Source organism: Micromys minutus, assembly GCF_963924665.1.
Source record: "Micromys minutus genome assembly, chromosome: 24".
Classification (NCBI taxonomy): Eukaryota; Metazoa; Chordata; class Mammalia; order Rodentia; family Muridae; genus Micromys; species Micromys minutus.
In genome coordinates, this window is record NC_137959.1 from 41715338 (window position 1) to 41734841 (window position 19504).

Below are 19504 nucleotides of genomic sequence, written 5' to 3' on the forward strand. Positions count from 1 at the left end.
GCCATTGACTGAGTGGTAGACAAGGAAAGAAGACAACAGAGGATAACGTCATAGTTTCTGCTGCATAACTGCATGTTTAGAAGCTGATGTCATCACAACACAGGCTCCCAACAGTGCCAGGAGCAAGCATACACAGCCCTAGGGTGGCAGTGCAAAGCCACTGCTCACCAGTCTAAAGGATCATTCTTCATCCGCAAGTTGTCCCTAGGGAAGTAGCCCGGTGGGTAGCGGAGGTTGTGGTACTGGTCCCAGAGGACTCTCTTGCTCCGAGGAGGGGTGGGAATAATCTTCACCTTGATGGGAAGCTTCACTGTGGAAGTATGCTCGGCACCGTTTTTTAACTAAAGAAGGAAATAGATAAAACAGAAACTTGAAATGTACCCCCTTTCTGAATAAGTTTGGGTTTTAAAATACCTTTTTCTTTTCCCTTTTCCTTTGTTTTTGAGATAAGATTTCAAACTCAGGATGTGGATTTCAGATGCTAGCATTACCTGCAGCAGTACCATACCACACTTGTGAAAGCTGTTTCTATTTACCAGTTTAAGTCACATAATTTAAATGTAAGAATGTGTGGCAATAACATATTCATGTGCTGCAATTAATTCTGTTCAAACTCAAAAGGAGTTGAAGACTTAAATTTCAGGCATTTTATTCCTAAAAGCCACTAGGGCCACCACGCAAAGCCAACCCCTTATGTCCTACCTGGAGACCAATTTCAGATGCACTAATTCTGAGATTGAAATTAGGTTCAAGAAAGTCCTGTCTGCTAAGATGCAGCAGCAGAGGCTAAGACACAAAGTGGGGATTAAGTGCAGCTGCTCTGTAGGCTAGTCCAGTCAACCTCAGTGGTTCATTAAATAGAGACCCTCAGCTCTGAGTCTGTTCCCACCTCTGCTCTCTTGGCAGGAGCTGGTAAAGGGTAAAGAAAAATAAGCCACTTTCGGGTGCACCCTTACTTCCATCTCTGCTGGGGAAGCCACTGTGATCATGATGTGGCCCTGTGCGATGCCTTCCCAGGAAGCTGCCTTCTTGGTAACAGAAATGGAGATGGCAAGGTAACCTGACCAAGGCCACAACACCGAGGAGTAGGAGAAGGCCACTTCAATGTTGTCTCCATTCTGTGGTAAATAAGGTCGCCACTCAGGCTGCAGAAAAAAGAAAGCAGGTCAATAATGAAGTGAGTTGTGTGGAGCACAAAAGTGAGTCCTAGGTGAAATAGTCTGGCTGCTGACTATCTCAGTGCGCTGGGTAGATAGAGTCTTGGACATAGGACGTGAGCTGTGCATGTCCTGCAAGGTTATAAAATTGCCATTCCGTAAGAATACAGTATGCGCTTGTCAAGAGTTCTCTTGTGTCAGATGAAGAGAACTGACCTGTCCTCAGTGTCACTGAAATGTCACCAATGCCAGCTGACACCAACCAAGTCCTACAACTACTGAGCGGTACCTGGAGGAAGGTCTGTGAACTGGCTGTAGGTGACTGCCCTGCTGTGTGATATGCACACCCCACCATGGGCCAGAGGGGAGAGGAGGAGGCTGCAATGAGAGAGCACCTGGAAACCACAGAGACCTAAGTCACAGACTCCCTCACAAGCCACACAGCCACAGAGCCAGGGCAACTGCCCACGTGACTAGGCATAGCAAATACTAATAAAAAAGAACAAGTTCGGGGTAGAAGATCCTGCAACACAAACCCCAGCTTTAATGACTACTCTTAGGCCACTGGTTAGCAACCGAGAAAAAAAGAATTCCAATCGCTTTTACAACAAACTTTTAACAAATTCAATGGCTAATCATCGAGTTAGTAGAGTATTAGTATAAATATTTTAAAAAGTACGTAATTAGTACAAATATAAAATTGACTTTATTGTACCTCTGTAAGAAAGAATTCTAATTTTTCAAACAACACACACACAAAAAAAAAAAAAACAAAAAAAAAAACACACACACAAGAAGAAAATGCATGGGGCTGGAGAGCTTAGCACTTAAGAGCACTGACTGCTCTTTCAGAGGTCCTGAGTTCAATCCCCAGCAACCACATGGTGGCTCACAACCATCTGTAATGGGATCCGATGCCCTCTCCTGGTGTCTGACGACAGCGACAGTGCACTCATATTGTTGTATTCATAGACGTACAATAAAAAGAAAACAATGCAACAATATCAAAACAGAACTTTTACAGAAGTGAGGGTTACTAAGACCACCATAGGAAGTCATACCAGAGAACAAGAAAATGATGGCCTAGGGGTGGAGTGGTGAGGAGAGCTCTAAAAAGCAAACAAAAACAAAAAGCCAGCAAAAGCTATCTTTTCTAAAACACAGAGACACTGTAACAGCAGTGGGTAAACTCCAATTCCAGTAAAAAGTAGACAAGGAAACACAAAGGCACTGAGAAACATTATTAGTAAACATACAGAGGTGCCCACCCTAGATAGCTAGCTATTTTATACAATCTTCACTAACCAGATCATCTATCTCTAAGCACAGACAGACAGACAGCAGACAGACACAGACACACACAAACACACACTTTTTAAAAAGTGACACTGTCCACACATCCAAGTATCACTTAGACATAGAAAGGAGCAGAACACAGAATGATGCACAAGGAGCCTTGAGAACATTCTCAGTGAGCAAAGCCAGCCATAGCAGGACATACACCATGAACATGGACTGTTTCGGGCAGGTAGATCCAGAGATGAAAAGCAGACTGAGCAAGGTGTAATCCCAGCATTTGGGAAGCAGAGGCAAGGGGAACTCTGTGAGTTGGAGGCCATCCTGGTCTACATAGCAGTTCCAGGGCAGCCAGAGCTACGAAAAGAGATCCAGTGTCAAATACAAAAAGAAAAGGAAAGGAGAGAAGGGGAGGGGAAACAGGAAGAAAAGCAAAGCAAACCGATGGCCAAGGGATTAGAAAGAAAGAGGAAGGACAGAGTAAATGCTGAGGGATAAGAAATGTTCTTGAATACAATCAATACTGCCATAGCCATGTAAATACACTAACATCACACTCAAAATTTAAAAGAGCCTCATGGAATACAAAAATGAGGAAGACATGTCAACCAGTACAGAAACGGTATAGACATCTCCATCAACACCAGCAGCAGCAGGCTAGTGGATACACCTCTCTTGGAGAGAACTTAGTGTATGCACCAACAACTGTAGTACCCTCCACACCCTGACTCTGAATTCTCATCTAGGGAGTACATGCTGAGGAAATAACTTAGAAGAAAACTCGATGTGTGTAAGAGCAGAATCTTTTTAGGCAAAAGCCACACAAGTACTTAAGTGAAGGCCCACAGTGAGCCAACGATAACCCAACACCCATCATACGGAGACATGAAAGCACACTGCTGTGTTTTCAGATGCCTACAGTGGATGAACTGAGATACATTTTTTTGCTCACCAATGACAAGCGGTTGCAATAAGGTCTGGTAAAGAGTATGTTTTAAGGGCTGGAGGGATGGCTAAGTGGTTAAGTGCAGACTGCTCTTCCAGAGGTCCTGAGTTCAAACCCCAGCAACCACATGGTGGCTCACAACCATTTGTAGTGAAATCCAATGCCCTCTTCTAGTGTATCTGAAGAGAGTGATAGTGCATCCACATACATAAAAGAAATAAATCTTAAAAAAAAAAGTTTTAAAGTACCTGGTACCAGAGGCGATGTCTACACAGTGAGTGGTTAGAAAATGATAAAAGTAAAATTCAAAACAAGAACCAGGCCTTCTACAAGGTCTCCAAGTGTTCAGTAAGGAACAAAGTCATTTTCATTGGTCAGTAGCTGTGAAAACTAAAAGTTTTCTGCTGTTAGGAGCCAAAGCCAGAGAATAAACTAAGGCCTTGACCTTTCTGTAGAGGTGCAGGTCTGACTTTTTGTACAGCAATTGCCCACTACTATCTGAAGCTTGTGCAGAAGAAGTCCACCACCCCTTTCCAAGACGGTTTCTTTGCATAGCCCTGGATGACCTGGGCCCCACTCTGTTGACCAAGCAGGCTGTCCTTGAACTCAGAGATCTGCCTGTGCCGAGACTAAAGGAGTGTGCACCACACCCAGCTAAGCCCTTCTCTCTTAACTTCAGGAGGGATAAATAAGGTACAAAGTCTGGGCCACGTTGCACAGAGAAATTTCACCTTATCCACAATTCTTCCTGTGACTCCCATGCCATTGAGGATGGTGACATTAACAATTGTTGGCATTCCTCCATAGTAGATGGGCTGGGAGCAGTAGGGCCACATGTAGGGACACTCTGTCAGGTCGATGTAGCTAGGACTCAGGCTGAAACAAGAAGAGTGTGTTACTTGTAGACCACATCACGGAGCAACACGGAGCAGGCAGGGCACAGGTGGCACAGTGGGGCTGCACACAAGGGCCTGCTTGTAGGGTGCCCTGGCTGGCACTGGGGGTGTGACCACTGTGCTGCTCGTGACTGCTACAGTGAACAGCAAGAGATGTGCAAGAAGCAACTTCGCCTTCTGCAGCTGGACTGTCAGCTCTATGGCAGCAGACTATAGACTGAAGGAGGCTTTCGTGGCAGACACACCCGCTTACCAATGCAGCCTGCTGCTAGTTGAGGGGACAGCTCTATGAAACCCTGCTCGGGGTCTGGACAGGAAAGGAAGGCATAGGAACTCTGAGTCTAAGCTGATTCCCTGCACATCAGCTGCCTTCCTCACCTATGGCAGGTATTCTTGCTCTGGTGCACCAGACACACTCAGCTGAGATCCACATAACATTCCCATAAAACGCTGAGTTTGGAGAGGTCGGGTCCTGGCCGAGATGGCGCACAAGTGCTGACACAATGATCCCGCACGTTTCTCATCTGTTGTGTCTGAAATGCATCTGTGCCATTTTCTTAGCAAACACTGGGGTCAGATATCTATGTGTGGGAAGTGTATGTGCAGGAGACTGTGGGCATGGGCTGTTCCCTACTTTATCTATCTCACTATGGCGCACTCACCTTAAACAATCTGGGCAAACTGAATCGATACATAAAATTCTAACATTATCTTTGTGTACATATTTTCATGTCCAAGTGCACATGTGGGTATGCACTTGAAGGTCAGAGGTCAACCTCAGATATTGTTCCTCAAAATGAATGTTCAACTTGTTTTGTGGGGTAGGATGTCTCACCATAACCTGAGTCTCATAGATTCAGTTAAGACTGGTTGACCAGCAACCTCCAGACTGGGCTACTGCATCCAGCTGTTGAGATAGACCCTGGGGAGGGAACTGATGACCTCATGCTTGCATAGCAGTTACTCTACAGACTAAGCCATCTCAGCTGATTACCAAGAGCTCAGGGACAGGTATACACACACACACACACACACACACACACACACACCAAATGAAGCACACAATACACAAGTGCCCCAGGGAGAGCTCAGGGACAGGTACACACACACACACACACATCAAATGAAGCACACATAACACAAGTGCCCCAGGGGCCTGGACCAGAAAGGCCTTCATGCAAGCACAGGTGGCCTGCAGGCCGGTCTACAATGCTGTCTAGATGTGACTCCAGACTGGGCAGCCTGCCCCTGTGTCATCAATATTAGGGGAGGCTAAGAGGAGAACATCTGGGTTCTCAATACTATTTGTGAAATTTGGATGTAAATCTAAAACCATCTCAAAACAGGTTTTACAGCCTTAGACCAATGAGAAAACAGCAGAAAAACCTTACAACTGAACCTAAGTGACGTCTAGCTACAATTATGTGCAGGGGAGCCCAGGACAGGAAAGGCCTACTGAGAATACCAGCACATACCCACCTTGCCTGCGGTTTGTAGCTGCTGAGGATCTGATAGGCTCGAAGTAGATCCAACTTGCCATGGCCTTGCTCAAACATGTTGACACCAGGAAGTCTCCGGGCTGATGCTATCAAAGCTTGCTTCACACTGGCAGGATTCACCAGCTCCCGCTTCTGTATTGTGCTGGGGGAAGAGAAGCAGTGTTTGCTCATTGTTCTCAGTACAGGAAGAAAACCAAACAGCCAACTGGCAAGAGGGTCAGTATATGGCCTGCCGTCTGTGTTGTATCTAGCCAGACTTCCTGGTCCAGTGGAGCCATGAGATGAGAACACTATGAACTCAACAGGTCCTTGTGGCAGGCTTTACTGACCACTCAGTAAAGCTCCATATAACTCTTCTCAGCAGTGACTTTGTAGGCTCGTGCCTATTTATACAAAACCCACAAATACAGTTTCCTGATAATCTGAACAAATCAGTCACACAGGTTACAAGAGGGAAAATCATTAAAGTGGTTCAGGGTCCCCAGGGAGGGTCACCTGCTGGCTGAGAGATGGAAAGAAATATAGGTAGATATTGGAGAGGAACCCAACAAAAGGTGGGGAGGAGGTGCAGCGTGAGGGGAGACCACTGCCTCCAAGGCAAGCCTTGTCTTTGGGGTGAGATTTAGAGGCCTGAGGCCACTGTGAACATGCTGTTGTTATTCTGCAGATCTACACTAACATGTAGCCTTGCCTGACTAGCATGGCTCACTTACTCCTGAAATGGTCATGTTTTCATATCTATGTATCGTATACAAAGAGGTTCTAATAACTAGATTGTGAGAGCAGATGTTGGGCAAAACTGGAAAACTTACTTTCCTACTTAACCACCTAAATATTAACTAATGATGGAGGTTAACCCGAGAGCCAAGGCAGGATTTTTAATGGGTAACCAGATAGCAAAAGGAGACAATGGGGTAGGCCTTTATGAGGAATCACAGTACTACTAGAAGTTAGGGGTCAACAGACTCCACCTCCTCACTGAGTATCTACCACACCTGTACAGGCTCCTGTCACCACGACTGCTGAACTAGCACAGTGGCATCTGATGCTGAAACCACTTGTGTTGAGAGCTGCTACTGGGAATGGCAAACACAGCCTCCTCACCTTCCCACTCACTTGGCAGGAGACAGATGATGGGCTCCACAGAAGTGGGAAGCCTGGCTTCCTGCTAACAATTATGTGACAGGCAAAAACAGACCAGTAGTTTCTGTTTCTAGAATCCACAGGAACAAGGGCCTACAGATTTCTTTACTCAGCATAGAGCACATACAAAAGTGTGAGTTTGTCTTTTCTCCTTTGCTGCTTCCCAGGGGTGAGTGAAGCAGTACTCCCAGAAGGCACACACTTATTTCTGAGCAATGCAGACTCTTTCAAGAACCGGCTCTGACCTATAAGGGAAAGTCAGGCAAGAGATACACTGCTCCCATCAATATCACTAATAACATAATCTCTGCTTTTAGAAATTGAACACGCAATCAGTTTAATTATAAAATGAGCATAGAATGCAAACTTCAAATATGTAGAGACACGTGTCTGTGTGTTACTACAACATGGTATCTCAACAAGACCTCACTCAACAGGAGAAAGCCTGATGTCAGGGGAATGCAAGAGCTTCAGAGACATAACTGGGAAAAGGAGCACGGCCCATCTGAACGCAAACCAGGGCAGGCATGCTTCAGTTCTGCTCGAACACATTTTAGAAGCTGCTTCTAGTTTCATCACCTGCGGGAGGAAGGGCCGAGGACTAAGGTCCACTCCAACTACAGATGAGTCAACAGGACAGAATGCGTGGCACAGAGACACCCGTCAGTCATCAAGGGCACTGGCTGGCTGTCAGGACCTAAGTGGCTTCACAGCTTAGCTAAGAGCATGGAAACAAAGCATGAGGTGATGGCTATGTTAACTTGCTTCACAGCAGAAACCAGTTATTCTCTGGGTCCCATGACATAATGTTACATATATTAACTTTACACAGAACTTTAATAAGAAAAAAATATGCATTGCTAAAGAAACAGAGGGTTCAGCAAGGAAACGTGCATGTTTTGTATCCTTGCATGATATAATGTTGTAAGAACAGCCCAGCCCAGCCCAATCCCCATCATGGAGCCATGGAGAGCAATAGAAATGTGCCCTGCAGGGTTTTCTGGTTTACTCTAGCTTCCAGCTAGCACAGAGGGGTTTTGTCTCCTGTGGAGATGAGGGAGCAGAGATAGCAAAGATCAGTGTGCAATACTCACCTTACTAACAAGGTGACGGCCCCAGCGACTACTGGGGAAGCAACACTGGTCCCTGAGAGTGCACGGCAACCCCCTTTCACACCAGAACCCCGCACTCCAGCACCGTAGGTGACAATGTCAGGCTTCACACGACCATAGCCTCCTGGTAGTTCCTACAAACAAGGGTAGCTTGGTTTCTCATCACATCTATAGCCCTTAGCCATGGAGGGTTATATGTGAATAAAATCAGAAGATTTAAACAGTTATCTGAGAAGATGCTGGTTTGAGTCTGAAACTCTGCAAACCGAAGACAAGCTTTAGTGGTAACATTAAAACAAAGCCACTTTAGTGCTTTATAATACTAAAATAGCAAAACAAGAAAAGATAACTTTGCTAATATTTTAATAATTGCTCAGATCAGAAAGTAGTCACCGACTTGTCACTGAGAGAACCAGCAGCCTGCTCTATCTCCTGATAATCAAGTAATATGTCAGAGAATTAGGAAACTAAAACCAAAAAAAAAAAAAAAAAAAACCCATTTACAAGTGTCTTCTTCATAAGAAAAAATAGCACAAGGTTATAATAAGCTGTTTCATAAACATGCTATGATAAGAGTAAGGCACCACTGAGGACAGGCACGCCTACACAGACATCACTCTCTTCAGATTCCTAAAAAGTAGACCCTGATGAGAAATACAAAGGGAATACCCTGCCTTCTCTTTGAATCTCCAGACATGGTCTTGATGGGCACAGACTAGACTTGAACTTTTCTGTAATCGTTTGCTCGTCTCCTTAATGCTGGGATTATAAATATGTGTCACTATACCTGTCCAAGAATTTAAATTATATTCTGCTGAGAAAAAGTATACTTATTTGAAGTGCAAATCTTTTCTTGGCAATCAGTAATAAAAAGAGTGTAGATACATGGGCAAAGCGTGAAGACACTGTTGGCCACAGCTGCATAGACAACTCAAGAATATTTCTCTATGACATCAGAAAAACAAGACCTTAAGGAAGGCCAAGGACACCATGTCATGCACAGTTGGTGAGGGAGCTACAGACTGATGCTGGCAGATGCTCTGCTTGTTGCTACCTGACAGCACAAAGACATGCTGGGGAACACGTAGAACACACAGTACAGTGCAGGCCTAACTCAAGAGTAGGGTCTACCAGACCAGACCAAGCATCAAGGCACCAAATGGGTCAGCTCTAGAGGTGGCATTTTGTGTGTGAGGGACAGAGACTTTGCAGCTAATGGAGCCCTCAATGTACAACTGAGCTGGCATGAAGACTATTCTAGAGTGCTGCAGGGGGTAGGGGTGGGGGCAGACCAGGCCTATGTGCTGTCAACCTTTCTGGGCCCTTAAGATATCTCAGAGCGTACTTAGCACATAGGCAAATTAGAGCAAGGAGTCATGTTGTAGCCCCAAAGAACTCTAGGGACAGGTGCTTCCCAGTCACTCCTTGGATGTGATGCCACTCTGACTCCATGCAATGTAATCCCTAGCACTGCAATGGCTCTGTGACAGAACTGACATCAGCTATCCTTACTGGGCTTTCATTTTTGACTTCAGTGCTAGGGATGGACCTGGGATCTGGAACTTGCCAGCCAACCTTCTCCCATGGGGCTAAATTACCTACCTTGGAATTTAATTAAGGTCAAAGAAAACCTGAGCTCATACTGAGAAAAGTTACTTCCTCTGCTTCACCTATGCTTGTGCCTCAGAAGACGGTAAAGACATGAAATGGGAAACGACCTGTGGAATCCACCCAGGATCTTCAAGACAGCTCAACTCACTGATCTAAGGTGGCAATGACAAAGGATCCTGATCCCTTGTCCTCACCGTGTGTGTGTGTGTGTGTGTGTGTGTGTGTGTGTGTGTGTACATGAACCTACAGCCCTGGCTACTTCTCTATGCACTGACAAAACACACACCAACCAAGGTTCTTAGACCAAGGGCTCTGAGAGTCATGTTAGACTAATAGAGGAAGCATACCCAGGTAGTCATTCCCCTGGAAGAAAAGCGGGCGATGTTATCTTCAAAGTCAATGCCACCCACTCCAATCACATCCATCTGATCAGCAGGGTTATTCAGAGTGCTGGATTGAGACACACAAAAGAAAAAGAGAGAAAATAAAAGGGGGAGAGAAAAATAATTTAAAATGAATATTTCAAACCAAGTGAAGCACTCCCAGAAAAATCTAAGGCCATTTCTTAGGTCTTCTGTACAGAGTATACAGCTTTGACAGGAGGCTGCTCCTTGGAGGAGTCCTGTGAAATGCCATGCTCTTGCACCTTCATGCTGCAGCCTCTTAACCAGGCCATTTGTCACCTCTCTCTTCACCACCTTAGCACTCATGGAAGGGGCCATCTTGAGGATTTCTCTTTCCTGGATTCCAGGTTCCTTCAGTCTCTACTCATCAACAGGTTCTCATACCAATCTGAGGCCATCCAAGTGCACATAGTCTGCCTCTTTCACCAGAACAGACACTATCTGAGATGAGTTCAGATCCATAGTTGTGTTGCCATAGTTAAACCTACTGCATGTGTGACACTTCCTCAGGACAATGAGAGGATGGCTACCTTTACCCTGCAACTTTAAGCCTTAGATAATAGATACATGCCAGAACCTCACAGCACTAGGTCTGCACAAAAAGCTATAGTAAAATGAGTGACAAACGCATTAGCCAGACATGGTGGTGCACACCTTTAACTCCAGCACTCAGAAGGTTTCTGTGAGTTCAAGGCCAGTATTGAGAACCTTCATTGCTTCTCCCAGAGACACAGGTGGGACTAGACCCAAGGAGGATGTGCATGGGTCAATGGTAAACAAAGCAAGCCAAAGATCTGTCAAAGAGCTGGCAAATTGCCACAGAACAAGTCAGGCACACCTGTTCTCTACACATAGCTCTAATGGGACATGGCCAAGCTTTTCCCATCTCCTATGGCTCTTCCACATCACAAGGGCAAGGAGCACCTGATCACAGAGTCCACACTATTTACTCTTCACAGTTCAGGAAGTTTGCCAATTCCAGATAGTATACCACACAAGAATCACGTGGATCTTCCCACTAGGCATATTTGTCTACCAGAAAACTGCTGCAGAGTTGTCCTGCACAGCTGAGACATACACAAGAAGAAATAGCAGCTGCAGTCAGGGTAGACCTTCACTGTGTGGCCCTGTGTATGAGCATCACCTGTACAGCATCTGAAGAGCAGGCCAGAGCCCTGGGACAAGCCATGAGCTAAGGCTCAGAAGGGAAAGTGCAGCATGGACAGGCCCCACCACAGCTGTCTGGTCATACTGGCTCCACTCCTGTTCATGCTAACACAGCTAAGAAAGCCTAAAGGCAGGAGAAGGGTCCAGGAAACACAACCTGGGTGACTCTGAGTGGGGCTGTCAGAAATGAAAGATGAAGCATCAGGGAGAATGAGAAAAACAAAAACAAAAACAGAACAAGAAAAGCTGACATCAAATGCCCCAAGATCTGATGCTTCCTATAGAAGAAGCACTTAGGGAGGTTCATGCCACTTATCATTTATGAATCACAGCACATGAAACGTGGATCCTCAAAAGGGATGCTTTGCACACCAGGCTGAACCACAGACTTGTTCCACAACACCAACTTCACATAGTTGGCCTTGCCCTATGCTCTGGATGCTCTGCATACTTTCTGCCTACCCTCCAGTCAGCCTGTCTCCCAGAAGTAAGAACTCCAAGGACATCTCGGACAGATACAATGTGAACAGATGAGAGAATGTGTACAAACAGCCAATCTCTTCCCTATTGCACATGGCATGCAACTCATATTCCCTGTCATCTTCTCTTTTCCCTGAGATGGCCTCACAGTCTTGGTCCAGTACAGAAATGCACCCGTCCTGAGTGCTCTGGCCAAGTGAGAAGCACTCTGCTGCAAAAGCCTGCTTAGAGCTTACTTAGGAATGCCATCTGCACAAGGAAAGCCAGAGAACTGAGACATTAGGTTTGTTTGTTGGTTGACGGTTAGGTTTTTAAAGAGTGCTGGCTGTCCTGGAAGTCACTATGTAGAGCAGGATGTCCTCAAACTCACAGTGATCTACCAGCTTGGGGTTGAAGGTTTGCACTACCATGCCCAGCAGGTTGTTTTTCAGCAGCAGGTATTTCGTGCCTCATACCGCTTTAACTCTAACACCTGGCATAGCACATACTTAACTCTGTTTTCTGATGCTCTCCTGACTGACCTTGTCAGCCCCAAAGACATCATCCTATCAGGTTCCTATCAGGTACCCTGCACATGAGTCTCACTGTGTTTACATCTGCTCTTTGAGGACAGGCAGATACTTATTCATTTACATCTGCTTCTTAATCACTGTGTTATACATGGTGAATCTCAAAAAATACTCAGAACCCAGTTTCCCTACAAAACCCACTACTCTAATTACTGTCTTGTTTTCTTTGAAAACAAGTATAGTCCAAGCTGAACTTGAACTCCTGATCCTCCTGCCTCCAAAATCTCCCAAGTATTGAGATTACAGGTATTTGTCATCCTGGCAAGCTTCCTATCTTTTGTGTATGTGTAGGCATGTATGTGGACGCACACACATGCTCATGGGTACTGTGTTGATGGAAGTAAGAGGTCAACACTGTCTTTTTTTCTACCTTATTTTCTGAAGCAGCATTTCTCACTGAACCAAAGCTCACTGCCTGGTTAGACTAACGGACCAACAAGCCCCAAGGACCATCCTCTCTTCCTCCCTACCCCCAGAGCTAGGGTCGTAGGTACATTCAGTCACACCTTGCTTCTTATGTGGGTCACTTCCTCATGCAGACATGGAGAGCAGCCTACCAGCTGAGCCACCTCCCAGACCATTCTACTGTGGAGAAGGGAAAATAAAAGCTTCAGGCCACTAAACCAAAGCTAAGTTGTTTTTTTTTTTTTTTTAATTAACATAAAGAAGACTGGTTTCCATTTACAATTGTTAAAGCAAGTGGTGAGGACTTTGGGGAGGTCATTATATATTGCTTTCTAAAATTAAAAATCTAGTATCAAGCTTAAGACAGATATAAACAAGGACATACACAGAGACACACAGACTGAAGACACCATTCACTTACTTCAAGGGACTAAGAATCCCTCACATTATCCTGCTGGGATAACTTACCCATAGAGAGGTCCATCATTGCCAATAGCAGAAACCATGATTACATTGTTAGCTGTTAATTCCCACACCTACAAAATAACCAAGCATTAAGTTAATGAGTGCTAGTAATAAGAAGTCACTGTCCCCCCCCCCCCCAAACCATGGACTTCTGCAAGTATGCTCAAGAAAGGAGCCCCACTCCAAGACAGTGCTAGGTCCAAAGGATTGGCACATGTGACAAGGTTTTGGAGGACAACTGCATGGAACCTGGGGCTGGACAGTACACAGCACACTGGCCCAGTGGCCAGGTTAGGAAAGCAGGTTTAAACAGAAAGGCATCAAAACACCAGAAGGCAGTAATGTTCCTTTAAAATATCTGTTCCCAGGCTCTAACCCACTGGGCCTGTAACATGCAAGTTTTTGAAGTTCATATCATTAACAATCTGTTTCACAAAGTTGTCATTACCTCAGTGGAAAAGATGACTATTGAAGGTATAAAAGCACAGGAGCTGTCACCCAACATACCACCCTTCACAGTCACTTGACCAACCTTGTCAACAAAAGGATGATCCATGAAGTCAGGCCCACCGATGCTAAGGTTTAGAACATCAATCTTCTTTAGGATGGCATAGTTAAAAGCATCCAAAAACCAAGATGTGTAAGACACCTGGTTAAACAGAAACTCCTTTGAGTGCCTCAGCAAACATGTAAAGAGCTGTAACAGCGCTGGTTTCTAAGGACAAGTACACTCTTCAAAGCATGGTGATAAATCCCAAGTAAAAATGCTTTAGGATGAAAACATTACACCCACTAATTAAGTCCTCTAACTAGAACCAAGGAAGTGGCTGTGCTGTACACTGTCTCTCCCCTCCAGGGTCCACAGGCAACTGTCTACCTTACAGTAAGTCTTCGAGGATTTGCCTGAGTATCTAACTGCCCTTATAAAGGGACTCATCTAAGACACTGCTGTGACTCGGACCGTTTCTACAGTTTAAGGTATCTGTCGAAAATCCTTCATTCCTAAAAAGAAGGACAAACAGGAACAGGTGTAGTCACTTCACAGATCCTAACACTAGTGTTCAGCTCCCTCCACTTTCCTTATGTTATCTAAATTAAACTGCTTTTTGGAATACTTCTGTTGTTTTTGTTTGTTTGTTTTAAAATACAAGCTAAGACAGGCATAGTGGCTGAGAATTGTAAACCCAGCATTTAAGAAGCTGCAGCAGGATCAGCCTGGGTTACATAATGAATTCTAGACCAGTCAGGCTACAGATTAAGAGCCTGTCTCAAAAGCTTAACAAAGACCAACAACAAAGTCACAAAATCATGTTCACAGTGAACAGAGTAATACAGTAAGAAAGTAACTTTAAAGGCCCTTTAAAGTTAAACTGCATGCTGATATGTAAAAGAAATCCTAAAAGACCACAGAAGCAGCTAAGAACACTCCCCACAGAGAGGTGGGGAGTGAGCTGAAAGCCATTGCCTTCTAATGTGTTGGAGCTCAAAAATCAAATTTAAAAACAAGGGTTAATGAGATGGTTCATTGTTGTGACCACTAGGGTCAATTGTCAACTTGAATAATCTAGAACCAACTGAGAGATGGGCCTCTGGTTACCCCAGGGGCAGTTATCTTCATCATATTACTTCACACAGGAAGACCCATTTTCAGGGAGCAGGGCTCCCTGGGGAAAGAGAGAAGAGCACTAGGTTGCATTCATTGTTCTTCTGCTTGTCAACTGTGGATCCCTGTGACCAGCCACCTACCTCAAAACTTCTGCCACCCACTTCCAGCCCATGATAAACAAAACCTTGAACTGTGAGCCAAAAATCAATCCTTTCTCCATTAAGTTGCTTTTTAATAGAGTATTTTGTCACAGCAACAACAACAACAACAACAACAACAACAACAAAAAAGTGGGTCAAGAGCTTGCTACACAAATATGGATTTGATGAATAGGATCTGGATGTAGTGGTGCATGTTTGAATCTTGGTACTGGGGATGTTGGTATCAGGAACCGCTTTCACCTCCAGAAGTGATGTCACCCACAGGCAACAGGGACCTGCAGATCTGTTGTCATGGCAATGGCCACACATTCCCAGAATACATTTTGTTCATCTCCCACCCCCTTTTTTCTCTTTTCCCCACTCGTCTCTGCTGTCCCCAATAAAGCTCTTCCACGTGGGACTGTATTGGCCCAGTATGGTCTGTCCAGACAAGATTCTATCACAACAGGAGAAACATATGCCTGGAGCTTTTTTGCCAGCCAAACTAAACTAGCCTAAAGGGCAAGCTCCAGGTCTCAGTTGTTTGATCATGGGCCTACGTGCTTAGACTAGATCCCATAGCCTGAATCAGGCCAAGATCCCTGCAGCTCTCTCTGGAAGAGTTGAGAAATCCACCCAGTGACTTGACAGCTCTCAATCTATGGTACCAAGCTCTTTGCCTTGTATGCTCCACTGACCTAAACCAGACGATGTGAAGAATACTGCCAGCCTGACGAGTTCTCTGCTCTTAGGATGTGCATATTAGGAAGGATGCTCACTAAAGAGGCTCCTCTGGCTTACCCCTACCCCAGTAGTGAGCCCCGCCTCTTTCCTTATTTCTTTGGTTTCACTCTTAATAAATAATGCCGCTCTCCAGGATCTAAAGGGAAGCCTCTTTCCCTCTAAGGGCCTGTAATGCCTAGATCTCCATATTGTTTCTGTCTAATGTTTCCCCCCTTCCCGCCCAGAAGGCCCTTTCTCCTAACAAATGGCATCTTATGAAGGGTCTGTGTCAGCCCCTTTCTAAACCAGCTGCTGCTGCTCTTCTCTTTATCTAGTACCAATGAGAGATCCTGTCTCAAATAACATGGTGAAGTCAGGCATGGGTGGTACATGCCTTTAATCCAAGCACCCAGGAGGCTGAGACAGGAGGATCTCTATGAGTTCTTGAGTTTGAGGCCAGCCTGGCCTGCATAATAAGCTCCAGATAAGACAATAAAAGACAGTGAGACCCTGTCTCAAATACAAAGAAAAATAATAAAAGAAAAGAAATAAGGTGAACAGTATTGTTTAGGCTAACATATGGTCTCTATACACAAACACACATAAATGACTACTATGAATTAAACATCCCACCCTACCCCCTTAGCGGCCTCTTCCTTTTCTGTTTCTAGATAAAAGTAACAAAGCTGTAAATCTTAGCTGCTGGGATACAAAGGCCAGTACCACAGTGTTTACTCTCCAGCACAGGAATGAACTGGGAGGCAAACATGCCATGCACACGTCACCACTCCATCCTGGAAGACCTAGACAATGGGCAAGAGGCTCAGGCAAGCCTGATGTGAAGGACAAAGGCATAAAGAAACCACAGAGCCTTGGAGAAAGGTCATCAGGACTGGGGAAGGCTGATGAATACAGTTGGGGAAAGGACAGCGCGAGACAGTGAGGCACACGTTATAATAAAGAAGGCTGTCACGGCAGCATGCCATCTGCTTCGCTATAAATCTTGCCTCTGAACGCTCATATGTCTTAAGGCCCTTCAAGCACATACCTGATTGTTGGTAAAGACCCTGAAGATGTGCAGCTCTGCATCTGGGGCAAATCCTTGGCATTCCCTCATGCTGGCAATCACACCTGCAACGAATGTGCCATGGCCCAGCCCTGAAGCCACAAAAAAAAAGGAAGTAAGTCCTATGTAGACAGCTGAGGACAGACAACAAGGTACAGCATGGAAAACCAATGACCAACTCACTTGGCCTTAGAAACACCTCAGCAACTTCTGCTGTGGTTCATGCTCTCCCCACCCCCAATACTCCCAACATCACTGTTCCTGTCTCTTTTGTCATTAGCTCCACAGGCAACCTTTTCAGCAGGTACCACCTTCTTTCCCTGCCTCTACTTCCCCACATCATCTGCAAGTTTCTGAGGACCTGGGCTTGTCTGTGAAATCAGAGGCTAACTCACAAGTACTGGCCTCCAGACCAAGAGCCTTGTCTTTATCTGACTGGAACCTACCATCATCCAGGGTCCGCTCATTGGTCCAATTGGTTCTCTCCTTCACATTCTTGAAATGTGGATGCTTCTCACTGAGCCCAGTATCAAAAACAGCAACCCTGACATTAGCACCTTATCCCAAAAAGAGAAAACAACAATCACATTGGGAGAAATAATCTTTCTTGATTTCTACTCATAGAGCACCATTCCTTTGAGGGAGCTGCAGAAAAATCCAAACCCAACATCCTGCATTCCATTCCCAGGTCTCAGATAGTAGGAGAGATGCCTACCAGTCATCCTCTCACCTTAAAATGCATGCCATGGCAGACACACACACACACACACACACACACATACACACTCACATATATGCATGTACTCATGTCTATTCACTCAGGTGTACACACATACACACGTGCAATCCTATACATACACATGCACACACACATACTATACACACACAAATTTTTACAAGTAAAATAAAAGGCACAGAAACAGATGCTAGGCTTAAGAGGCAAATGCAGGGAGAGTTAATTATGCCTAGCTCTACATATGGTAGAAGGACAGATGTATATGGTGGCAGACTTGTGGCAGGGCAACCTAGCAGATAGCCTCCTGAATGTTGTCCGAGCCCCTGGTCTGCAGAGTTCCTGGTCTACAACACACACCTGTGTATCCCATCTGCCACAGCACATCTGCCTGCAATGTCTGGGCAACCTGGCGAGGAATGGCTCTTAGCAATCGTCGACTTGAATGTCTTCCTGTTGCATGCCAGAATCCAGAGCCCAGGGAGAGACTGGCTCTTTTCAGGGGACGTGATGACTGCCACTTCTGGCTCCACCGGGTTTCATTACAGGGCACAATGGGATCAGCTAGAATCAAGGAAGAGCATGATCAGAGACTAAGAGAAGTGCACACATCATGCTCAGAGACAAGATCACCTTGAAGTCAAGTTTCAGGACATTCCTCAAGGCAATCACAACTATGGGGCACACCTGGTTGCCAGGTTATTCCCTAATGATTCTTAGACTTCTGTGACCAAGGGTAGGTAGAGAAAGACTTACAGCAACTTTTATAGAACCTTGTTGGGGGACATGGTAATGCATATCTGTAACCCCAGCACTAACAGGGCTGAAGCAGAATTACAAGTTTAAAGCCAGCTTAGGCTGTACTGCAAAATCTTGTCTCATATAAGTAAACCTTCTATGACACTAAAACACTAAAGATAAAAATCATTCTCCCTGATGGCCTACCCTGGAGATGACGGAACAAAGAGAAGTGGTCCAGGAGCTGGCCACTGGCTATCAGCAGCTTTTACAGTATTGCACTCTATACAGGAGAAAGCTGCCTTCCCCCCACTCAACACCCCAGGCCAGACTGCAACAAGAACTTTAAACTATGAACTGCCCAAAACTCAGTAATTTCCCCTTTCAAAAACTAAAAGAACCAGGAAGACAAGAAAGAGGGTCTGAGGTGATAGAATATTCTACCTAGTTTGTATACTTTTGCCAAGATCTGTCGAACTGAACGCTTAAATGATGAATTTTAATACCTGAAGAAAAAGTCACTTCATCACAATTTTAAAAAATTAAAAAGTAAAAGGGTGCTGGAGTGGCACACACCTTTAATCTCAGCACTTGGGAGGCAGAGGCAGGCATATCTTTGAGTTCAAGGCCTGTTTGGTCTACAGAGTTCTAGGCCAGCCAGGGCTACACAGAGAAGCCTTGTCTTGGAAAAAAAAAAAAAAAAAAAAGAGGAATGGGGGGCTGGAGAGATGGCTCAGTGGTGAAGAGCACTGACTGCTCTTCTAGAGGTCCTGAGTTCAGTTCCCAGTATGGTGGTTCACAACCATCTGTAATGGCATCTGAGGCCCTCTCTTGGTGTGTCTAAAGACAGCTACAGTGTATTCACACACATAAAATAAATAAATCTTAAAAAAGAAACAAACAAAATAAACACATAAAATAAAAGTAAGATACTATTAGGAGCTTTCATTTTACCTTTTGAGGTCTATGTTATAATGTAAAACAAATCATATCTTTAAAGCAGTAATTTCATTTATTAGTGGGGAAGCATGTGCAACTGTTTGTATCAGCTATCTCCTTTCATGGGTCCCACAGGCTGAACGCAGAATGCCCAACTTACATGGCACACACCTCTCCCACTGAGCCACCTTGCTAGGACTCCAATCAGTTAGGAACAAGCCTGTACTCTACTATTCCAACAGTACTCGTTCTAAAGGCTCCCAGACCACACCCATGAAAAAAAGAGACTGTCAATCCACAATGTAACTGTATGACAGTCTAACTCAAATCTATCTGCACCAAGTTTCCCTGGGGTGACTCTAGTCTTGACGTCAATAAAAGAGACAATTCCAGAATACGGAGTGAGAAT

At 45.0% G+C, this 19504-nt stretch overlaps 1 protein-coding gene across 1 annotated transcript in view; it reads right to left on the reverse strand.

Moving 5' to 3' along the window:
• Positions 1 to 19504, reverse strand: part of MBTPS1 (membrane bound transcription factor peptidase, site 1) — a 46724-nt gene that overhangs the window by 15657 nt on the left and 11563 nt on the right. The window contains exons 4-14 of the mRNA XM_080936913.1: positions 17779 to 17982; positions 17132 to 17242; positions 16668 to 16777; positions 13683 to 13799; positions 13154 to 13221; positions 10008 to 10110; positions 8032 to 8183; positions 5775 to 5936; positions 4131 to 4275; positions 957 to 1145; positions 169 to 341 (exon numbers count right to left, since the gene is read on the reverse strand). Of these exons, the coding sequence (XP_080793039.1) occupies positions 169 to 341; positions 957 to 1145; positions 4131 to 4275; positions 5775 to 5936; positions 8032 to 8183; positions 10008 to 10110; positions 13154 to 13221; positions 13683 to 13799; positions 16668 to 16777; positions 17132 to 17242; positions 17779 to 17982 (1534 nt within the window). The remainder of the gene's footprint in view (positions 1 to 168; positions 342 to 956; positions 1146 to 4130; positions 4276 to 5774; positions 5937 to 8031; positions 8184 to 10007; positions 10111 to 13153; positions 13222 to 13682; positions 13800 to 16667; positions 16778 to 17131; positions 17243 to 17778; positions 17983 to 19504) is intronic.